The following is a 23,855-nucleotide window of genomic DNA, read 5'->3' as shown; positions in this document are numbered from 1 at the left end:
GTTAGAATGTGCAAAACAATAACATTCAAATAACTAATACTGTATTAGATGGCTCGTGCAAAAAACCAAAGTATAACAACTGAAGGCAATTAGAGTTTCGTAAAAGCGTTGAGTAATTTCAATTTGTCCTCTAAGTATAGAAAAAAAAACCAATAAGAAATATTTGCGTTCATTATGATATCATAGGCGTCTTTAAACTTAAAACAAAGCTTTTGTTATATATATATATCATGATTTACGATGCGTTTAATTATAAACAGTTGTTGTAATAAGTTATCGTTATAGAATTTGCTGGTTATTTTTCTAATGAGTGCAACTGAACTGGAATTGTCATTTCCTTGTATATATCTCATGCACTTGTAACATGCTACACAAATATCAAATAGTCAATACATAAATGTATATATATAATTCTTACAATTACAATTCTGTTTGGAATTTTCTTCAATGCATATAATTATAAGATTGAACTTGTCAACGAATAGTGACACATATATCTTCCTTTGTCATTTTTATCCAAGTTTCAGCCATTGAGCGAGGAAATGAACTTCAACATCTTCTTTGATATTTTACAGCTTTGTATGAATTCCCTGAAAAACACAAAAGGTACATGTATAATCATAATTTAATTATCAAAATGAGTGAATTTAAAAAAAATGTTTAAACAAGTTACAATATATGACCAGTTTTTTAATTGTTTAAGGTTCACATGTATAATACGTCAACACATCTAACGTTCCCAGTTAAACTTAAAAAAACGGTGGCTGCCTTTCATAGAATCATCAGTCCAGATCATATGAATATTGTCGACCATGAATTGCAAACGGTCGAAGACTTTTACAAGAGAATAGATTTTTTTCCAAATTCAAACTGACATGTTTTCCGGCAAATCATAATTCCTCGCTCGTTTTGCGTGTGTGTTAAAATCGTGGTTTCGACGTGCCTGCGCTCATCGTTCATCATTCCGTGTATTTTCCATTTAACGTGCGTTCTTTGCTCGTTATATTCAGTTTAGAATTTGTAAGTATTGGCAACGATGATTTTATTAGAAATATTTATGGATGAACATCCAATTTAAGACGGGTTTTATCACATGGAAACACAAAGGAGATAACTAACATCCTTTCATTAACTTAACATCCACATAAACTACATTTTACTTAAAAGTATGATACAGTTTAGCACGACAAGATTTTTAAGACATCTAACACTTGTATCACCAGCCCAGTAGTCAGCACTTCTGTGTTGACATGAATTATCATTAATATAGTCATAATTATAAAAATCTGATTTCAAAGAAATGAATTTTGAACTACAACTTAGGCTTTTCTATCTCAGGTTTAAATTACCTAACTGTATTTGGCAAATATTTTATAAATGTTTAGTCCTAATTGCTCTTCAACCTCGTACTCTATTTTGCATTATGTTCACTTTTGTGACTCGAGCGTCTATGATGATTCTTTTGCATACAAAATGCGCGTCTGGCATATATACAAAATATCAATCCTGGAACCTATGATGCGTTTATCATATGCATTTAAAACAAATATTGAAATGTTTGATGAGGCCAAATCTGGTAATAGAACGTAAAACATCAGGACACGTTTCTGTAATTTATTCTTACATACTTTTGATTTTTTAACCCTGTATACGTACATTGCCTATGCAAATTTTAAAATTGTTTGTATGCACATTGAACGACAAATTTATGTGACGTATATAATTTTTCTGACATCAGACACTCAAATCAATCCATGTGTTCGTAGATAGGTTTTTGTGTCCTGTTAAATTGTTCCTTTTAAAAGTTTTGCATTCTCATAAATTCTATGTATAACTTTTGGACTAGTTTGAATCTCGGTCTATTTCTGTAATTTATTCTTACATACTTTTGATTTTTTAACCCTGTATGCATTCACTGCATATGTAAATTTTAAAAATGTTTATAATCCTGGTACTTTTGATAACTATTGTATGCACATTGAACGACAAATTTATGTGACGTATATAATTTTTCTGACGTCAGACACTCAAATCAATCCATGTGTTCGTAGATAGTAGATGTTTTTGTGTCCTGTTAAATTGTTATACGATGATGACTGATGTACCCATATTTTGACTATGTTATTAATTGTGACTGTTTATTTAACGCATCATGTAAATGTAGCGGAATTTGACGAGACTGTTATTAAAGTGAGAGGGTTAGCGCTATAGAACCAGGTTTAATCCACCATTTTCTACATTTGAAAATGCTGTACCAAGTCAGGAATATGACTGTTCTTGTCCATTCGTTTTTTATGCTTTTTGTTTTTTGATTTTGCCATGTGATTATGGACTTTCCAAAAAAATTGATTTTCCTCTGAGTTCAGTATTTTTGTGATTTTACTTTCTATAAAAAATAATTGACACGTGCATGGCCTTATTACAATATCAAAATCTTAACGACCTTGATGCATGTGACAGATATAGATAAGTTTGACGAAACAAATAAATGAAACGAAGTTACAAAAATCGAACGTAAAAATCACTAATAAACAATGTTTAAATTATCTTACAAACTCAATTTCAATATTAAAAGCAAACGACCTTGAAGAATAGTCATACTAGTTACATAGTAAAGAAATAAAAATAACATATTTACAATTGACTTGCCACTAAAAAAGGCATGTCACATATATTTATAATTCTTACAAAAATAAAAATATGACAAGGAATTTCCAAAAAATTGAGCGTTAATGGCACTTACGTACCACGTGTAATTATCTTAGCGAAACATACAACAATTCTTTGAAATAAAGCAAAGGCTCTTTCGCGTTGTATTTAATATTTGTTATAAGAAAGGTTATCACTTTGTTTTCGATTTATTTTTTTGGCTGTCCCTCTGTTATCTTTCTTCCCTCTTTTATAGTGTAGACAACTATTTTTCGAACTAGAAAGAATGCCGACTTTTCCGACTTGATAGTTAAAGTTAGTTTACTTATACAATATAACTTTTGAAGTTTCTAAATATGTGTCAATGTAGCAAAATAACGTTTTCATGTCCTCCAGTAAACCACATGCTATTACATTCATGTAACCGAACAACTTCATAAGGATTGTATGCGTAAAAATATTTGAACTGACCTTTTTCATTTTATTCTTTATGTTTAACGAAAAGAAACACTATAACTGCATATTTCCAATACAAATTGCTAATAAAAAGAATAATGCCATCTTATTTTTGTATGTATAATTTTAAGTATAGAACTTATCAATATTTGCCAGTGGTCGACAATAAACTTCTGCAACTGTATATTACATATTAAATTACGTAGTGATATGTGATCAAAATCATTTGCTTAAAACTTGAAATATCAGTGACACGTGCTTGACCTAAATTGCAAGGTAAAATTTTTATGACCTTGATGAATTTATCTAAATAGACAGGATAGTTACACAATAAAGAAATACAAAAATATATATTTATGATTGAGCTGATATTAAAACAAGGCCTGGCATTTCACATATATTGACAAGTTTGAAGAGACTAAACGGAAATGGTTTTCTAAAAGTTGAAAACCGTACGGTTGCCTATACTTGCTTGCATTTACTTCCTTTGAACTCTGGTAGATGTTTGACTCATTCCGAATCGTACAACATTTCTATTTGTTTTTTTTATGAAATCATAATATTGGCAATACATTAAGTTGGAATTGGCAAATTTGAGGTTTTCGTAAGAACTATTATTGGACGAACTACAGTACACTATAACACATTATATCGAAAACGCACTTATAATACCTTACTTATGAGTTTATACGCAAGTGAGACAACTAACACTTTTTTTATAACTTAAACATTCACATTAACAACATCTTATTTAAAATTATGGTACAGTGGAGAACTTCAAAGCTTTTAAGACAGCTAACACTTATACGCATTTAATGTTGTTATTAAATGTTTCATGATACAAATCTATTATTAAAACGTAAAACCTCAGGACACGTTTATTTCCAAACAAATGTAACTGACACGTGCATGACCCAATTGCAATGTCAAAATCTAATGACCTTGAGGCATGTGACAGATATAGACAAGTTTGAAGAAACACACAAATAAAAAGAAGTTTCAAAAATTCAACGTAAAAGTCACTTATTAACCATGTGTTGATTATGTTACCGAATCCATTCCAATGTAAAATGCCAATGACCTTGAGGAATGTATTTCAATAGTCATACTAGTTACACAATAAAGAAATCAAAAAAATGACATATTTATAATTGACCTACTACTAAAAAAGGCATGTCACATATATTGACAAGTCTGACGAACCAAATCATATGAAACGGAATTTCAAAACATCGAGCGTAAAAGTCACTAACTGAGCACGTGTTAGCGAAACAAACAACAATTCTCGCGTTTTACATTTTGAAAATTTGTCGTAAAACAATGATAGTTTTAGAACTACTAAATTTACGAATACTGATTTTCAAACTTGACAATCAAAGTTAAAGTTGCTTTCTTTTTCATTATAGTGTTTTAAAGTTTCCAATTACTGTGTTATGAAAATTCCAGTAGGTGAATTTTGTCTGAGAAATTTGCCAAATAACTATAATTTACTAACAAAAAATTAGAAAATAAGTATTCATGTGCAATGTGTCAATGCAGCAACATCGCACGTCCATATCTTTCCATATGCATTCACTTAAGAACCACATGCGACTACATTCACTCAACCGAAAAACTGTATAAGGGGTTGTACGCGTGTAATAAGTTGCACTTACTTTTTCATGTTATTTCATATTTTGAACAAAAAGAAACCCCATTTAAAGATCGCCTATACAAATTGCTGATAGAAAGAATAATGACATTTTTTTAACTGGGGTATTTCGTACAAAACTTATGACTCTCCAGCGGTCGACGATTTACCTCTCCAAATGCATATTACATATTGAATTATGAAATGCTTTATGACCAAAATCGTTATTTAAAACGTAAAATATCAGTTACACGAGCTTGGACCAGTTTCAAGGTCGAAATCTAATGACCTTAATGTATCGCAAGAGTCATACTAGTTACACAATAAAAGGAAATACAAAAAAAAAATTTGTTATAGACCTAATATTAAAACAAGGCTCGGCGTGTCACACATACTGACAAGTTTTAGGAGACAAATTGTATCAAACGAAGTTCTAAAAATCGATCGTAAAAGTCATTATAAATTAAACATTGTGTCAATTATTTAAGCGATCCAGAAAACAACGCATTTATTTGATTACAATACAGATTCCATCACGATGTAAATTAGGAATAGTTGTCCTGATAATACTGAGACTGTTTATAACTATATTTTGGAAATAACAAGAGCGTTGATTTTCATAGTTGATAATCAAAGTTTCAGTTAATGCGCAAATAGGTATTCAATAAAATTTGTGAAGTTTCCAATTGTTTTCTGTATAAAAAATATGTTTGTGAACAATAACAACCTTGATATAGCCGATTTCCTAACTCAGACCTTTTGACACAGATAGTCAAATTGCTTTTATGTTATAAACATACCCGTAAGTTATAATTTTCAAAACAAATTGCTGATCGGCTAAAGGACTATAGTTTGCTACAAATGAAAACTGATATGCCAGTGCAATGTTTCTAGCAAATCTGGATTGTTGATATGCAGTTTTGCTGAAGTTTTGTCAGCAATTTGTACGTTCTTACTTTAATCTCACTACCTTTTTTTCTCTAGATGATGGAAATGACTTAATATTTGAAAGTATTAGGCAATGACAGCACATATTAGTGCCGTAATGTCACGCATTCAATATAAAAAAGAAAATGTGGTATTATCCATGTCTATGTATCAATGAAAAGCAGTTTTACTAAATTAAGGATTTCAATTCATTTTATAATGACCAATAAACACCATATTTTGTTAATACAAATTGCTGATAAAAGAGTAGTTAAATTTTATATATATACTAATTTAGAAGTTCGCTCTAGTGGGCTCGATTGCTATCCTAGCTGATAAAGTATAAAAACTCCAATATACAATATGTTAACTACTTTTTTTAATACAGGTTCGATAACGGACTCTCTTTCAAATAACATAAAAGCATAATGAATTACAATAGTTGTACATACCGTCTTTAAATCCTTAGTGGTGATGGCTTCGTCAAAATTAAACACAATTCCATTTGACATATCTTCCATAGGATCAGGGGATAAAGAAAATGTTACTGGCGAATTAATAGCAGTCGACATGCCGCTATCGACTGAAACTGAACGTAGAATATGGTCTGCCTTCTTTTTTAGTTCTGAGTTATTTAACCCAATGTCCTCTTCCTCTTCATCAGAACTCTCGCGCGCCACATGCAAATCAGGTACACTTGATACTGCTCCTATCATAGCTAGTGACGCAAAACTGTTCATTGCTGAGAAAACTGAGCTTACTTTCCTTTTTTTCCCTGTTTGAATAAAGGGAAGATATGATTTGAGTGTTCAATAATAACATTTGTATTTCATACTTTTTACACAACATTGCTTTAAACTTTTGAAGGACGATAAGATTTTAAAGTACACGAAGGCAGTGTTATCAATCAAAATGAATACTAGAAAAATGTGCATAAGAGGAACATGTACGGTGTTGTTAGATTCTAAAGTGTGAACGAGAATAAAATGTAGCAACTTCACTTACTTATCAACATGATATTGAACTTTTGGTAACCAAGGAAACTATGAATTCTGTCGAATTGTAAATTTCGGATTGTTATCCCAAGATCTCCCTAAACTATAATCTTTACCAATAACTTTTGAGCAAAACTTTAAATATAACTGCTATTTTGTATAAATAGTGACAGTCGTTTTTTTTTATCTTTTTGAATTAAGTTATGTATTGGTAAATTGAATAAAAAATTATGGGTCAAAAGTGCAGAAAAAGGGCAAAAATATAAAGACTAGGGAAACAAAATTGAATACAGAATAATGGCGTGCTAGAATATAAAGAATAAACAAACAACATGTCTTAAAAGTTTTAATATGTAGATTTGAAGCCTCTCTTATTGTTTGGCATTTTCCATTTGTCTCACTTTTCGTTTCCGTAATGCATGTATATGTTCATGTCGTGATCACTGGCCTTTCTGAAAATTCATTTCCAAATACAATTTAAAACATTTCTTAATGTAATAAATGGTTTATATTAAATTCTTAAAATGTTCTAGCTTTTAACATATTTCTAACTTAACTAAATTTGAAAGTTGAAAACGATTTTTAATTGAAGTGACAACCAATTTATATCTTCTTTAGATCTTTTTATCTAGCATGCTCCGAGCCAGTCATACGTGCTTCAAATACAAATTTGCATTTAATATTTTGGCAAATTCTGGCTTTCGAACAGATGCACTTGTCTCTGAAAAATGTAACCTTTATATACTTGTTTTTAAAGTATATAGGTATTTTTCCCCAGCTATAATTACTTGTTTTAGAATTCTGAGTTTATGAAGTATGTTCCCTTCTGTTTTGAAAATATATATAAAACGATCACTATTGATTTATAGCCAAAATATACAAATGAGGAATATATGTAACTTGTCCTAATTCTAGTTTGTTTTAATTGTGACATTTCATATTGTTTTATGTAAACAGGATATTACACATCAAATATAGATGGATTTTTTTGACAATATTTTTCTCCCTGTCAAACATCAATAAAAAGTAATAAAACTATTATTAAATTTTCTATTTTGAACTTTATTTGAGGTTTTATTAATAAAATAAATGAATAGACCTGCTTGTACTTGTACCTTGCATAGGTACAAACTTATTTTTGTTTTTTCCTACATGTACGTATCTTTTGGTGACAATTTTTGCTGTCATACATTTCGAAATAGATAATAAAAATATAATCAAAATGTCTATGTTGAACTACAGTTGAGGTTCATCAATGAATGGATCCATTTGTAAAAACCTTATATTGAATCATTTTGATTCATACATGTACTACGTGTTCCCTGACACATCATTCATAATACTTCAGAATGGTGAAATTAATGAAAAATATTATCAATGGTTTTTTTTAAAACTAGAATTGAGGTTTCATCAATAAAAATAGAAAAATAGTTCCGTTTGTCATAACCTAATCTTGAATCATTTTAAATCGCACGTTGTACATATATGTGTTCTCTGGTACATTTTTCAATAATTTAATTTTGGATGCAACGCATCTTCTGATTGGCTGACGTTATTTTGTTATCAACCCATAGACATAATTTAAACATGTGATCGTGACGTCATCAACGTTTTTTCATGGTTTTCTACGGTTTGAAATTGAATTTAGAATTAAATTATAAGAAATGACTGTAACACTTTGTCTGCCTATTCGAAATAATATAAAACATGTGGTGCACACTGTGAATAACCTGCTACGCGAGATATTCAGTATGCACCAAATTTTTTATGTTGACAAAAATATTACAGTCATTCCTTAATAAAACTCGAAAAGAGTCCACGTTTTAGACGAAATTCTTTATGTAAAACAACTATCATACAAATGCGCTAATTATAATTTAAAAAATATATCAAAGGTATATAGATAGTAAATTACATTTTAGAATCAAATCTTAAAATATCACTTGATAGAGATGACGAATGCAAATTGATAACTGTTGATGTGCAATATTTTATCAATCAAAATGTCGAAGAAGTCGGCGACAAAAAAACGTGCATTAAAAGTTGCTTCATTTGCTTTATGCATGTGATGTACATTAAAATACTGCATGATATGTCAGACATTTGTAAACTAAAGAAAAAAATGTACGTTTACTGTTTCAGATTTTCATCATATTTTAATTTTAAACAGACTGAACAAATGTCTATAAAGGTAAAAATTGCACTACGTCTCTGGTCGGGCTGTTCCTATTTCGTCTGTTTGAAAATTCTAAATAAAAACAAATTAGTTACTCAACATCAAGAAGGAACTACCCCCGACAAAAAAGGTAAAAAGTCTTCCTTTAAAAACCAATATTTTCGATAAAATTGGAATGTGTTTTTTCGATTTTTTTTAATAAAGATAATAATTATGAAGATAAGGATATATGATATTGGTATGATTGCCAACGCAACAACTATCCTCCAAAGGTTCCTATGTGCAAAACTATTATCACACAAATTTGAACCGTCTTGAGGAATAATACAATTTGATTTAATATTACTTATAATGAAACAATCTCATTAGGTACGTATTACATTCCCTAAAACTGACTATTTGGTGAGTAAATTATTAAAAAAATCTTATAGCTTTTATCATCATTTTATACAATATATTTCCAAATGAAATGAAAATGAATGACGAAAGACGCTAGTTTCTGTCGTATTATATGACTATGTGTGATGATATGACCTTTAATCTCTTGTCTGATCGATATTGATATGACATATATTGGTTTAAAAAAAGGTTGAACGACAGTTGAGCATGATTTTTACTGCCATAAAACATAATAAGGTCAACATAAGACAATCAATCGGTCATTACTATCGAAATATAATATCATAGATGTCGTAAAAAGGTCATTTTAAAACCTGGAGTATACATCGTTTAAACGCACTGTGATTCAAGTGAAGCAAACGCTTTTTATATAAAGCCATCGAAACAGTTAAACAATCATGTAACACGAAGTACCGGTAATTAACAGTTCCTTCATTTTTTAAAACTATCTTTTCCTTTGGTTGTAGCAATACTATTTGAGAGACAGTATTAATAAACTCGTCATAGATATCAGGGTAAAACGTCCTCCGTTCACAGTCAACTGAACTTTCAGCATATTCAGTATGATTAGCTGTCTATCTAATTTACAAAATGTACGTTAACTTTTGTAATATATGTGCTGAGAACGTTCAATTCGCGATGAGGGCTGATATGCACAAAACTACAGTAACTTCTTACTCAGTTATTATGATTTGTTCCGAATTAGTACTACGATTGTATGTCTTAACTTAAGTAGATCTATCCAAACTGACCTGTTCATTTTAAATTTCATTTTTTTTTTTATACATCGCCATTTCTGTTCTACTCTTTATCTACACAGAAAGTATATCAATCTTCAATGTCGTTCTTGTTATTGTTGTTGTTATCTAAATTCATTTTGTATTGATTTTATTCTAAATCTATTTTGGTCTATTGAAATTCTATGATTTTTCTATTACTTTATCATTTAAAAGAACTTGATGGTATCCGTGCAAAAGAAGTTATTTTCCAACAAATTAATTTCGCATACACGCGTACGTATGGGCAAATTCGCGAAGACGTACACGTAACGGTGCAGTTATATTATATATAATTATCGCTATTTTGATATAATAAGCATCTGAGCAAACTCTAAAAATAAACAGGGAATCATTAAGATCCTTAAGGAAGTATTCGAACTTTTCAATACAAAAGTAAAGAAACATTTAAATGGACTTTTATGTAAAGACACGCACGACAAGCTTTGCAATACTACATGTATAATGTGCATTTAATATATCAGTTGCTCGAAGGATAAGTGCAATTGGCTTTACCTTCACATTAGGTGCAATAGAAGAAATTACTACTCCTGCATTCATTTACCATTCCAACAAATAAACAAGTAATACTACTTGCCCCTATTGAGATTTAAGAGTATGTCTCAAGACTTTTGCTTGATATACTTCAATTGAACTGCACATGCAAGTTTGAGATTTCGTATTTTCTTGCAGTCGAAGTTACTTCGAAGGGTAAAATTGAGAAGAAATAAGATTGTCAATGTTAAACTTACTACTTGTTTGGCTTTACAACTGTTTTGATCTGAGCGTCACTGATGAGTCCTATGTAGACGAAACGCGCGTCTGGCGTATTAAATTATAATCGATATATAAAAAGATAAATCAAACTACAGAACAAAATATTAACTACAAAAACCAAAAGTTTAGGTTACGGGGACAAGTGATTGGAATGGGAACAGGGAAATTAACGATTGCTAAAAAAACATTTAAACAAAAGTACTTAACTTCTAAAAACAAATGGGTTAATTACTGTTATACATAATGCTATGTCAGGACAACACTGTTTCTGTCAAATTATATCATATTTGTACATATGCATACATACCGTTATACAGCAAACAACTAAAACCTTGTTATAATTTATTTTTTTTAAATTTTATACTGTTTTTGTCTCATATTAATGGTGACACATTAATAAGTGGATCTGATAATTGCAAACAAAAAATTGGCATAGATTTGAGATGATATCACCTAATAATCATGCATGACTAGGTCAGAGAAATATTCACAGAAAAAAATCAACATTCTACATTATGTACTACGTTAATTTTTTGTTTGCATTGCAATCCGGTCAACGGAAATATCTCTGGAGGAATATATAACGGATTGGCGAAAGTTACTGACCTTCAACATGTGACGGATTGATTGATTATCAAAGATACAGGCTTATCGTTTGATACGGCTGACGCGCGTTTCATCTACATAAGACTCATCAATGACGTTCAAATCATATTTTAAAAGTCAAATAAGTACAAAGCTGAAGAGCATTGAGGATCCAAAACTCCAAAAAAGTTGTGCCAAATACGGCTAAGGTAATCTATCCTTGGGATATGAAAATTCTCAGTATTTCGAAAAAAAAATCACGCTTTTTGGTTAGACAAAATGTAAATTGGATCCTTACCAAATGGAGCACATGACTGTATCTCTGTTTCATTTGCTCCGTGTTTCCGACACAATCCTTGTAGCTGTCTTGTTTCTGTCTAAAAAATATAAAAACTAGTTTTTATTTATAATAATATAATAAATACTGGACTTTAAAATCTGTACAATTTTAGATAACTGAATTTCGTTTTACTGTTGAAGAAAGAATGGAAAGGGTTTCATAAGTTTCACATGAAATACCCTTCAAATATTAATGTATTGTTTAATTGGTAAATTATCGCTCCGTCAAAAATTGTTTTCCATTAAAAAGACACACATACTTCAACAATTAAGAATGAATAAAAAATCGCTTTTGCTGAAACATTTTTAAAACTCAATAGATATCCAAAATATAAAGAACTCATGGTTAAATTGTTTTGGCTTTTTCAAAAGAATAGTTTATAATTATGTGCTTAATATATAGAGGAATTACCCTATAACCATCTGTTTTAATCTTCATTTCGTTTGCTCTTTTCACTGTTCGTCTGTATTGCTGTTTTACTATTTTAAGTTGTACCAAATCTTTTTCTTGGATAACTAATACAAAGCCTAAAAACAAATTAAACCAATTGTAACACGTGTTAAAGAGAGTCGAAAGACTAAACTTACACCGCCATGACAAAAAAAAAGAAAAATGACCAAAACACAACATGTAAAAGTAAAGACCGAGCACACGAACCCAACAACAAACATTTCAGTTTTTATGTCCGTTTTACTAAAAATATATTTCTGTAACAATACTTCTTCTATAATTTCAAATCAAGTGAACATGACTTTTAACCTATTGTCTGATTAGCTTAAGGTGGTATGCAACACTTTAACTAAAATTAATTTGGCTCGTTTAATTTTCTTAACATTATGACAAAGTATTTACTTTGACCCTTTGACAAAAATATTAAAATTTCAAAAAAATTTGAACCAGCCGTTTTATCAGACAATTTACAATGGTTATATAGCAGTTTGACAAAAACTTTTTTGATCCTTGAAAAATTTAATTTTCCCTGTTCTCTCCCTGAAGTGTTAGTTACCACCTTAAATCATATTTTAAAAGTCTTCCGCTGTAAAGATCGAATTCAAATAAAAAACAACAACATTTGTATCTGAAAATATTTTACATACAATCACGTACTGTATACCTTTTACAATATTGTTGTGAGGGGATAATTAATTTGTGATAGTTAGCATAATTTTTCATGAAATATGATATATAGTCTGTTGTTAAACTACTTTAATTTTCCATTGTCCTTGTCTCTATGAAATGAAGAGTCCCATCTTAATCTGACCATCAGCGCGCGAATAATGGACAATTTAGTTCATTAAGATGACATAATGGTGTAAGATTTTAGATATAAACGTGTTGCATTCGTTTACCATTGGCAGTGCTGTAATTTATGTAAATTTATTACGCCTACTACGGAAAATATTTGGCACGGCACAGTTATTTAGGAACTTTTTTTTAGTAACTTATACAAAAAAAATAGAAAAAAGCCCCTCTTTTTCTTTGCATTTTCCGAATTTAAAAAACAAACTTAATAAATGCAACTGCTATTTGTAAAAATAAGGCTACCACACATATGCATGGTTTGTCATGCTTTAAAAACAATTTTTTTTTCTCTCTTAATTTGATATACGATAATTGCAGTTTTTGGCTGTTGTAATAGTAGTAAAATCATAGCGGATGTCACAAAAGACATTCGAACAAGAACTGCTTGTCCTTTCGGAACACATGAATTCAAGCCAAGTTTTGATAAGAGTTTCTTGCTAATCTGTCTGTAGTTTTCTAATCAATGTTTTGGGCATTGCTGTTTGTCTGCTCCTCATTCTCATTTTTTTTTCTTTTGATTATAGTGTTGTCTTTCTTTTTTCGACACATTTTCTTTTGATTGACCCCTTGATTGACCTAAGGTTTAATCTCTAGGTATCATTGTCCTTTCTTTACATAACAGTACCATCATACCAAGCATATACGTACTACAGGTTAATCAATTGATAGTTTTGTTATGAGTTTATACATGTAGTGTAAACTAGTTCTTGCATAAAATTCTTGAGATTTTTTCGAAAATTGTAATAGTAAAAAGTAAATTCAAATTGGACAAGACATAACTTGAGGAATTTGTGTTTAAATGGTTTGTTTTTAAAGAAATACAAAGCGGAACCCGAATGACCAAGAAGTGAAACAGTTTGTTTTTAAATCACTGTACATAGTGCAGAATTTATGCCATACATGTATCTTCAACATTTAAAAAAACTTAGTAGTCTTAAAAAAAATAATGTGAAATATAGCTGTAAAGAAATAATTAATTAGCTGAAAAAAATGTGATATTGCACTATTTATTGTCTTATCAGTCAAATAAACGTATTAACTCCGGAAATCGGTTGTCTTGTGTAATTGTTTTATTTCTATTTTCATTCTACAGTTTATATTTTTGACACTTGACGAAAACAAACTGTTGAAACGATGAAAAGTATTTGTAAAGCAAGCTTTTATATAAACATTACGCTAAATTAATATTTTGTGTTGCTTATAAGATATACTACTAATTATTAATTTCCCACAAATCTGACACTTAAGGCAGACTTTTGTCTATGTTACGTTATAATTGCATGTAAATTTGTTCTCAACTGTCAAGCTAATGAAATGTTAACAAAATATAAATAATGAAAAATGAACCCTGGTCTGCGGATCGGATGTTTGACCTCAAAACGACGAAATTTGACGCGTACCAGAAAACAACCTTTGGGACATGTTCAAGAGAGCAGCATTCATTATAAACGATAAATTACAAGCAAACGTTGAATTAATTCATATATTTGCTTGCATAACCACTTTTATTTATAACCGAATCAATACTTCATATTATGATAGATGAACATTCATGTTGAGTAAAAAGGACGACAAACTTATTGCACTGTTCTATATACAGCATGTCTGTTTTTATTGGCCTCGATTCAAGCTGCTCTATATATTTGGCTATCTAATATTTGACTGTCGAGTTTTTAGTTGCAAAAAATAGCAAAACAAAACGTGCATTAAAAGTTGCTTCATTTGCTTCATGCGTGTGATGTACAATAAAAATACTGAATGATATGTCAAACATTTGTAAACAAATGAAGTAATGTACGTTTACTGTTGCAGATTTTCATCATATTTTTAACAATAAATACTGTACCAATGTCTAGAAAGGTCAAAATTGCACTACGTCTTCTGTCGGGCTCTTCCTATTTCGTATGTTTAAAAATTCGAAATAAAAACAAATTAGTTAATATTCAATATCACGTAGGAACTTCCCCCGACAAAAAAGGTAAAAGTCTTCCTTTAAAAAAAAATTTGCTCGATAAAATGATATCAACTATAGCTAATAGTTCTTTCAAACTAGAAAATAGAATATCAGTGCTATATTCTAATGCAACCTATTAGTGATTGAGAATTGCGAAGTAAGAGGTGGGTTAACTTTGCATATATTTTGTTCTTAAAAACATTTTTTTATTCGAGATTTAAATGCTTCTTATTGTAGTCTTATTTGAGTGCACAAGCGTATATCGAAGCACACTTTGTATGATACAATCCTATGATTTTGTTTTTATTTATATTTTTATGCTATTTACAGTTTGTAAATATTAAATAACGAGTTATAACATTTTTGGTACGTTTTCTTACACATTGTGAAGTTATCTTGAGAAGCAAGCGAGGTCACCACTATTAAGGGCATCCGATACAGTTTCTCGATTAAATGTCATTTTTATAATTTTGTAATATGCTGTAGGCCTTGGCGAGTTATAAAATAAAACACAAAATAAAACATAGGTCACCGTGCTTGTTTTCGAGAAAATTGAGGCTAAAAATTGGGGATTTGTGCAATTTTGTAAAAAAAATTGGCAATGTTATAATTTTTTTGGAGCAGATATTTTTCGTCGTAAATTATTAAGATCGGGTTCAATCTGAAGCTGTGATAAATGACAAAAAGGAAAAAAATAAATCACTACACGAATAACTATGCAATTATTCAAGCCTTGCTTGACATTGCAGACCAGATGCTCAAAGCGGTATTTTTTTAAACCTAAAAAATGGAAATAAACTGTTTCTGAAAATGTCATTTTTATCATTTTTCTGCATAAACTGCATTTTGTCATGCTTTCTCCAAATCTCAAATAAAAAATATAGGTCACCGTGCTTGATTCCGTAATAAACGCGATTGATCCTAAAAATTGCGTCCCCCCTTTGTAACCTCAACGTTAGCGCCAAAGTGCACGACGTCGCTGGCAGACAATTCAGACGTTATCTCTGCAAATTACCGGCGACATTTTTCAGATGTATAAATATTGCTTGTAAAGTACTAACTCTAAATTGGTAATATTGTTTCCGGGAAAAAAAGCATGTGAATGATAAATACCTCTCTATGTTTGTGGTCTAAGTGAGAAACATCTCAAGAAAAACTTTTTTTTAAAGTTATTACGGACTGTTGATAATTTTTACGGCTTTTGAAATTAAAGACTCGGCAATTTAGAACTTGACATACAGTTACATGTACTGTACAAACTCATGTATTAATTTGATGTATTAATCTATCAAATATGTTGACCTCTAGATGTTGATTTTTATTTTGTTTGATGTGCTGCTGTTTCATTACAATACTCCTTTACATCCCTCTATTCACGTTTTAATCACTTTTTATAATTTAACATTTATTCATAAAATCTAACCTTTTTTCGGGTCATTGATTACATTTGAATAAAATTGAGAGGCTCCTAAGCAGTTTAAAATTCATAGTTTGTATAGCTCAAAGACTATGCGGTATGGGCTTTGTTCATTGTTGAAGACCGTACGGTGTCCTATAGATAACTTTGTTAATTTCTGTGTCCTGTTTGTTTCTTGTGGAGAGTTATCTCATTTACAGTTATGCCATATCTTGTGTTTTATGTTGTTAGAAAACAAAAACAAAATCTTATAAAGGAGATTCTTCAATATGCTTAAAGATGCTTTTGTCCAGAGAGAGAAACTATACAATAATTTTGATTTTTTTTTATTCGGAAAAAAACGATTGAGTTAATAGCGAGAGGACTGGACAAAGCCTATTACCTATGGGTAAATTCATTGGTAATTTACTATACATATTTTTTCACCACAGTGCTACACATTGCGGGGTACATACAATATCGCACATGCTTTGCATCTGTCTGTCCTTCTGGTCCTTGTGGTTAATTAGATTTTTCAAGTGTACAATTCTTGCCAAATTTCTATGAAACTGATATCGTATGGACACGTTCGAAAATCACTGCATATCAACTATTCGTTAAAAGAGTCAGTATGCCATTCGGAAATATTAACTATATCGGAAATTGCATTGTATTTGCTGTCATTCCGTCATTTCTATAGTGTATTTGTAAAAAAAAAGTCAAGAATGAACACCTGCGCTACAAGCTCATGATACGCCCGTAGTCTAATGAAAAAACCATAATGCAGGTTTTTAAAATAACACGGGGTGGTACTGGAAGTTATTGGAAGTATATCCTGACTCATTCCTTATCCTTATAAATAAAATTTGAATACAGATCGTTTAACCATCCTGTAAAAAGAACCATGTTAAAAGTTTAATGACATTAGGATAATATGATATACTGTACCATATTTACGACGGACAGCCGGACGCCGGACATTTGTATACCATACTACGTCCAATCAAAATGTTTACGGGCGTATGAAAATATTGTTGGCTATTGCCTTTAGAAACTTTCTCGGAGTTCGGTATTTTTGTTTGATAGAATACGTGCTACGTGGAGGTAATATAAACTTTGTTCTTTTATTGAAGTTGTATCATTGTTGATATTAGCGGAATACCATTATGTATCACCGCGCTGAAGTACGTCCATTATTCATAGTTCATTATTCATTATTCAATAATGAATAATGATTATTCATTATTCAATAATGAATAATGAAATAGTTCATTATTCAATATTCAATATTAAAAAATGAATAATGAAGTGGTTTATGTTTCATTATTCAAATTGAAGCGGTGAATAGTGAAAAAAATTTAAAAATAAATGACCGTGACACTTTAGCTTTATTTTGATTCGCAATTACCATAACAGGGTTTACGGACGACCTTAATGCCACAATATGCATAAAAAATGAAGAAAAATAAAAAAGAAGATGTGGTATCATTGCCAATGAAATAAACATCCACAAAAGACCAAAATGACACAGACGTCGATAACTATAGCTCACCGCACAGCCTACAACAATGAGCAAAGCCCATACCGCATAGTCAGCTATAAAAGGCCCCAATAAGACAATGTAAAACAATTTAAACAAGACAACTAACGGCCTTATTTATTTTAAAAAATGAAAGAAAAACAAATATGTTACACATAAACAAACGACAACCACGAAACTACAGACTCCTGACTTGGGACAGACACATATATAAATAAGATGACGGGGTTAAACATGTTAGCAAATTTTGAATAATGAAATGGATATTTTGAATAATGGAATAAACTGCTGCGACCCTTTAGCCCCTAATTATAGATAAACCTTATACCTTATTCGAAAGCTAATTACGAGAGGAACAAAATGTATATAGTCAATTAATTTAACATAAATAAATTGAAGAAATTGTTCAGTAATGAAGTTTACTTCTTCGTGTAAAATATTCGGTATCAGTATTAAAATAGCATTGTTGGTTTTCTGTGCTGTAATAAATTGACAGGAAATCGGATCCGGACTAAATCATGGTTTATGAAGGATAATGATATATTTGCCACTGGACGTTAAGCAATCAAAAATCAATCAATACATAGGACATAGTCTTGGTATATAGCTGGCATTTAAGGTAGCGCCTTCCCTAAAATGATAATTGACATGCATTATATTACTAGTAACACCAAAAGGGTCAGTCATCTTGGGATTGCTTTACTATACGATATTTTGTTAAAGATCTCACAGAAAACAGTAATGTGTTTTATTTCTTATCATTTGATTATCCTGTTATCCTGTTAGAATCAACTAATATTAATGTTGTAGAAGTTAGCATGCGGGAGAAACAGAAATTGGAGCACCGAAAAATTCACATTACGTTTCTTATTACGCAAAATTACACGCATTACGTCCCGCAAAAAGTGACGTTTTGCGGGAATTCAAACGCCTTACGTCGCGCCAAGAGTTAACTCCCTTGAAACTGTATCGGATGCCCTTAAGGTGCATTGACATAAACAAAAGGATATTGAAATGCCTCGCGATTGCTTTCATCCAATCAAAAGTGTTGGTTCTAAATGAAACATACATGTACATTACATCTTATAATTTAAGAAATACATGCTATATATGAATTTATTGGGTTGTAAAAGCGTTGACTGAAGCGCATTTTGTATGAAGCGCTGAATTCCAAAAATATGAGCACAATCAACGTTTATAAAAATGAGGCATTCATTTCTTCTAATTGTATATATTTGCTACAACCATAACGTCAAGAGTTATATTAAGGTACATGTATTTGTTTGCTTTTTCCCTATATTAAGATAAGGAGATGTGATATGATGCGTTGTTTGAACATTCGTCACAGATACATATAGCAAATGTCTTCATTGCTGTTGTACTTCATACGGAAATAATATAATCACGACAATGGAATGCCGGTTGCAATTGTGGTCGGCCAATCAAAATTACTGATTCAAATGAAACATACATGTATTGTAATTATTTATTTGTATTTGATTTACTGTTGTTTATGTCTGTCTCATGCAACCTATACTACATTCATCACGTGTGTCAAACAAAGTATAACGAAACTGTCTTTGGTTGGTACATGTAATTTCTTCCAGATTGGTTTGAAGATATTGGATGTTCGTTGAGTGCTTTAATGATATTAGATGTGCGATGAGTATTTTAAGTACGATATAAACATTTTAAATATGACTGAATCTGCACTAGATAGTACATTATCTGTTATTTGTACTTCATGGTACCATGTTAATGATATGATTAGCTCTTCATATACTATATGCAAACGACAAAATAGTACGTTGTTATGTTCTAAATATGATCTTAATGTAAAAATTGTTGTCTCTTTGACACATTCTCCATTTCTGTTCTCAATTTTATTTTAAGTTTTTTGAAAAACAGGAAATGTAAATTATATTTCAGAAGCCAGCAACAAATAGAATAAAATTTAAGCGTTTTGAAATAAAGTTGATAGTTTATGAAGTACTATGCCAATTCGTATCAATTTTCGTTGTTTACTTAATTAGTCTTTGAAATAACTTGCTTTTTAAATGTTTATGTCTATTATTCTTTTTTGATTTCAAAACATGCTACCGATTAGATTCACATATATATGTCGTATTGTAAATACCCTTTAGATTTTTACGATACTGCTTCAGTCGAATTGTACAATCATAGTTGGTTTTTGTGGTCATTTGTTATGTTATAAATATTTATTTTCTTTAATTTTCTTTATTTTTAGAATATCTTAACAACCTGTGGCAAAGATGAAATTACATTATATGGCTTTGGTTATTCTATTTTTGACTTTCTTTACGTTGTTGCCCTGAATACATGTTTCCGGAATTCCAGTGACTATCCAGCTGATTCTGTTTTTGGTTATCCAAAAAAAAAGTACTGTAACTGCTAATGGTATAGAATCATATGCAAAACAGTGTGGTCCTGGCCATTGATTGACGACCTAAATTATCCCATTGACTGTGACAGATTATGTAAACGTTTGTCTGTAACGACCATTGCTCACTTCTTACTTATTATAGAATTCAAACTGTGGGGTCACCAAAGGTTCTTAACGCCTTTAATAATAAAATAATTCGAAAAATTATTCAGGAATAACCTTTATGTTTTGATTTATATTATTGATATAAATCAACACATCGTATTATTCCTGATTCGTTTTTCGAATTGCTTTATTTGGGTGTTGAGAACCTTTGGTGACCCCACAGATTCAGTGTCTTTAAAAAGTACATAGTGAGCAGTGATTGTTACCGACAAACGTTCACCTAATCTGTCCCAGTCAATGGGATAATTTATGTCGTCAATCAATGGCCAGGACCACACTGTTTTGAATATGATTCTATTAATATGATTGACATGGTATGGACAACATTAAACTATGATTTCTGAAAACATCTTACAGAAAATAAAACAATTTTAGTCTGTTTCTTTTAAGTACTTACTATTGACAATCCTGATGACTCTCCATGGTAAGATAAATATAAGTATTGTAGCTGCTTCTGTTCCAGGTTTAGCCCAGATACCATCATAAAATGCAATATCTAAACACCAGGAGACTGTCACAACAAAGGCATCAAACACCTACGGTCATTTAAATATTAATATTACTTTGTGAAAGTTTAATATCAATTTAAAAAAACATCATTGCTAACACTTCCGAAATTATTATTTCATCATTGGTATTTGGTGAGATTCGGGTGTTCTCTGTTGTCGTTATATTGTGTGTCCATCGGCACATGATTTTGATTATGCCCGCGTCACACTGTCCCGATTTATACGCCGATGGTAACACGATTATGGAAATTTTCAAAATCGAGACTGATCGTATCCAGATCGGGCTATTCGTTGTGCCATATTTTAACCATCGTAGAACCATCGGCCACTTTTTCTAAACTTCGGGGACAACTTCGAGAAGAGTTCTAAATTTTTTAACATGTTTTATCAGTACTGTGCTTCCACGTAGATGAAGCAGAAACACAACATTATAACATTGATTGAGTAAAAAGCAAATTAACCAGGAAAGTAGGACACCCAGAATTTCGATTTTTTTAATAGTACAATGAACGATATATTAAAATTGATGATATATTTTGTTCAGTTTACAAATTTAAATGACAGTTTATTTTGTAGATGTCATAAATTCAATGGAACTTCCTTTATTTTAAGGTAAGATGGACGAATACAAATATTGTGACAGGTATCTTATAGATAACACATCGTCTCACCGAGAAGTGATATTTTGTTTTCAACTATATTGTAGTAAAATTATACTAACTTCTAATCTGTGGTGTAAAAATTTCTCTCCCATTACAAACATTTTGGTGAAAGTCTGAAAAGAAAAAGTTTAGATGTTACCTTAAGATTTTGTTTAGAAGGATTTTGAGTAAAATTGTAAAAATAATGTCTCATCACGCTTTTTTGCTTAGAGTTATAAAAATAAAGCTTAATATTATAGTATCAAAACTGAGGTATACACATGTACATGTAGCATGTTTAGCTAGAGCGAATACAATATCGCATTTTCCACAAAGCACTATTTTACAGTTTTCAAATTAATAAATATAAGAAATGAGACAGCAAACTAAAGACAAAAAACTAACAAAATGTATCTGAAATGCCACGAGTTCCGTCTTAATATATAACAATTGAAACATGCATTGTCACAACTTCATTAATATTTGAATTATAAATTCAAAAAGATAGTATCAGTCAATTGTTGGTTGCCTAATGTCCAGTGGCAAATATTTTAGGTATATTCTTGACGATGAGAGATACTATTGGAAAATGACCGAGGCAAAGATATTCAGAATAGCGTGTATTGTACGATTTTATCGTAAATATAGAAACTACATGTAGTCTTCTTGGTGGTATTTATGCAATATTTTCGTTATTTGAAGTAAAATAAAAGAATAATTATTTTAGCATGCTATATATACTAATAATAATACTTGTTGTTAGTACCTCAACCACGAGTATTGAAAGAATAACCATACTCCCTAAATGGAACACGTGTGTAAGTTCCTCCAAGAGTGTGTGCTCGTGGTGGTCATGATCATCTCCTCCTGCTGATGCTCTCTTAACACGCCGATGGTGCGCAGTCATACTTAAAATCCTCCGTTTTAAGAATGAGCCTGAATCTTTCGTCAACATTCTGTTCCACTGTTTAGGCTCGCTTTCGGCATCCCTTAAACCATGAGTATTGCTATGAATATCATAATGATGGCCATTAAAATGACCAGGTGGAGAACTATTACAGTCATCAATAGTTTTTAAAATGTTTACAATTGATGTTAGCGATTTGGTTGTGTCTGTCCCATTTAAAGCTGGGCATGCGCTGATAAATGTTGTTGCTGCTTCCGTTTCTAACACTTCGCTGTTGTGAATTTTTTCTACAATGAAATATATTGTAAGTTCATAAACGTTGTAAGCAGCAGCAAGGGGTTCAATATCATATTTGGAACCCCTGTACCGTCACGAAAAAAAAAAAGAAAAAAGAAATGGGCATAACATAAGGAAGTATCAACAACAGAAAGTCTCATCATTTACAAAAGACAAGAAAGAATGGCTAAACAAACATAAAATGAATGTCACATATGGAATATGTATATTCCGACCAGATAGTGATGACTTTTAACAAGTTTTCCTGCGCACCAAACTTTTACCGTTCGACAGATTATAATTCTATCCGCGAAACTGGGATCAATGCAAATGATATATGCATCGCGAAACTGGGATCAATGCAAATGATATATGCATCAGTCCCTTATAAAAATCACACGTGGCATGATTAAAAATACATGCAAAAGCCATATATTGACGAACTTATGCAACCGTATGGAACTTAACGTTAGATTTTAATTTCAAACCTTTACACTCTCCAAAACGACATCTTATACTAGTATAATTACAATTGTAGCAGTGTACTATTTTCTTGGAGACAAGGTCTAATTTATCAGTTATGATAGACACTTGATATTACAAATGAGACAGCTATCACGAGACTAAGCTTGTTTGTAGAATGTCAAAACATACGGATGAAATAAAACAGCTGTCATTGGACGATGACGTTTGATGCACCAAGAAACAGGAACTAAAAACCATTTTGGAATATTACAAGAGAAATAAAATATGAAATGCATGCATGAGGGGCGATTTCCTGGGTTTACCTATATCATGAACGCTTAATGTCAAATAATTATAAAGTCAAGGAAGAAAATAATCAAAACGGTTTAGATGCCAAATAATGACAAGGAAGTACATAGTATAGCTAAATTCATCTAAGGTTAACTTTGGCTGACGGCAAAATTCCATTAACAAATTATTTGGATTGCAAAATTAAAGATTCAATATTTAATTAAAGTCTCACCACTTGCAGTACATATAATACAATCATCATAATACAAAATTAAAGGATACATGTATCTATACA

At 30.8% G+C, this 23,855-nt stretch overlaps 1 protein-coding gene across 1 annotated transcript in view; it reads right to left on the bottom strand.

Moving 5' to 3' along the window:
* Positions 1–559: 559 nt before the first annotated feature.
* Positions 560–23,855, bottom strand: part of LOC134701604 (uncharacterized) — a 50,896-nt gene continuing 27,600 nt past the window's right edge. Inside the window, exons 3-9 of the mRNA XM_063562746.1 lie at positions 22,388–22,815; positions 21,702–21,755; positions 20,869–21,007; positions 12,122–12,237; positions 11,669–11,747; positions 6,115–6,437; positions 560–590 (exon numbers count right to left, since the gene is read on the bottom strand). Of these exons, the coding sequence (XP_063418816.1) occupies positions 570–590; positions 6,115–6,437; positions 11,669–11,747; positions 12,122–12,237; positions 20,869–21,007; positions 21,702–21,755; positions 22,388–22,815 (1,160 nt within the window). The 3' untranslated portion in view covers positions 560–569. The remainder of the gene's footprint in view (positions 591–6,114; positions 6,438–11,668; positions 11,748–12,121; positions 12,238–20,868; positions 21,008–21,701; positions 21,756–22,387; positions 22,816–23,855) is intronic.

This window comes from Mytilus trossulus, unplaced genomic scaffold, assembly GCF_036588685.1.
Source record: "Mytilus trossulus isolate FHL-02 unplaced genomic scaffold, PNRI_Mtr1.1.1.hap1 h1tg000247l__unscaffolded, whole genome shotgun sequence".
Taxonomy (NCBI): domain Eukaryota; kingdom Metazoa; phylum Mollusca; class Bivalvia; order Mytilida; family Mytilidae; genus Mytilus; species Mytilus trossulus.
Note: the sequence above shows the minus strand (reverse complement) of the source record. Positions and strands in the feature narration are given on the sequence as shown.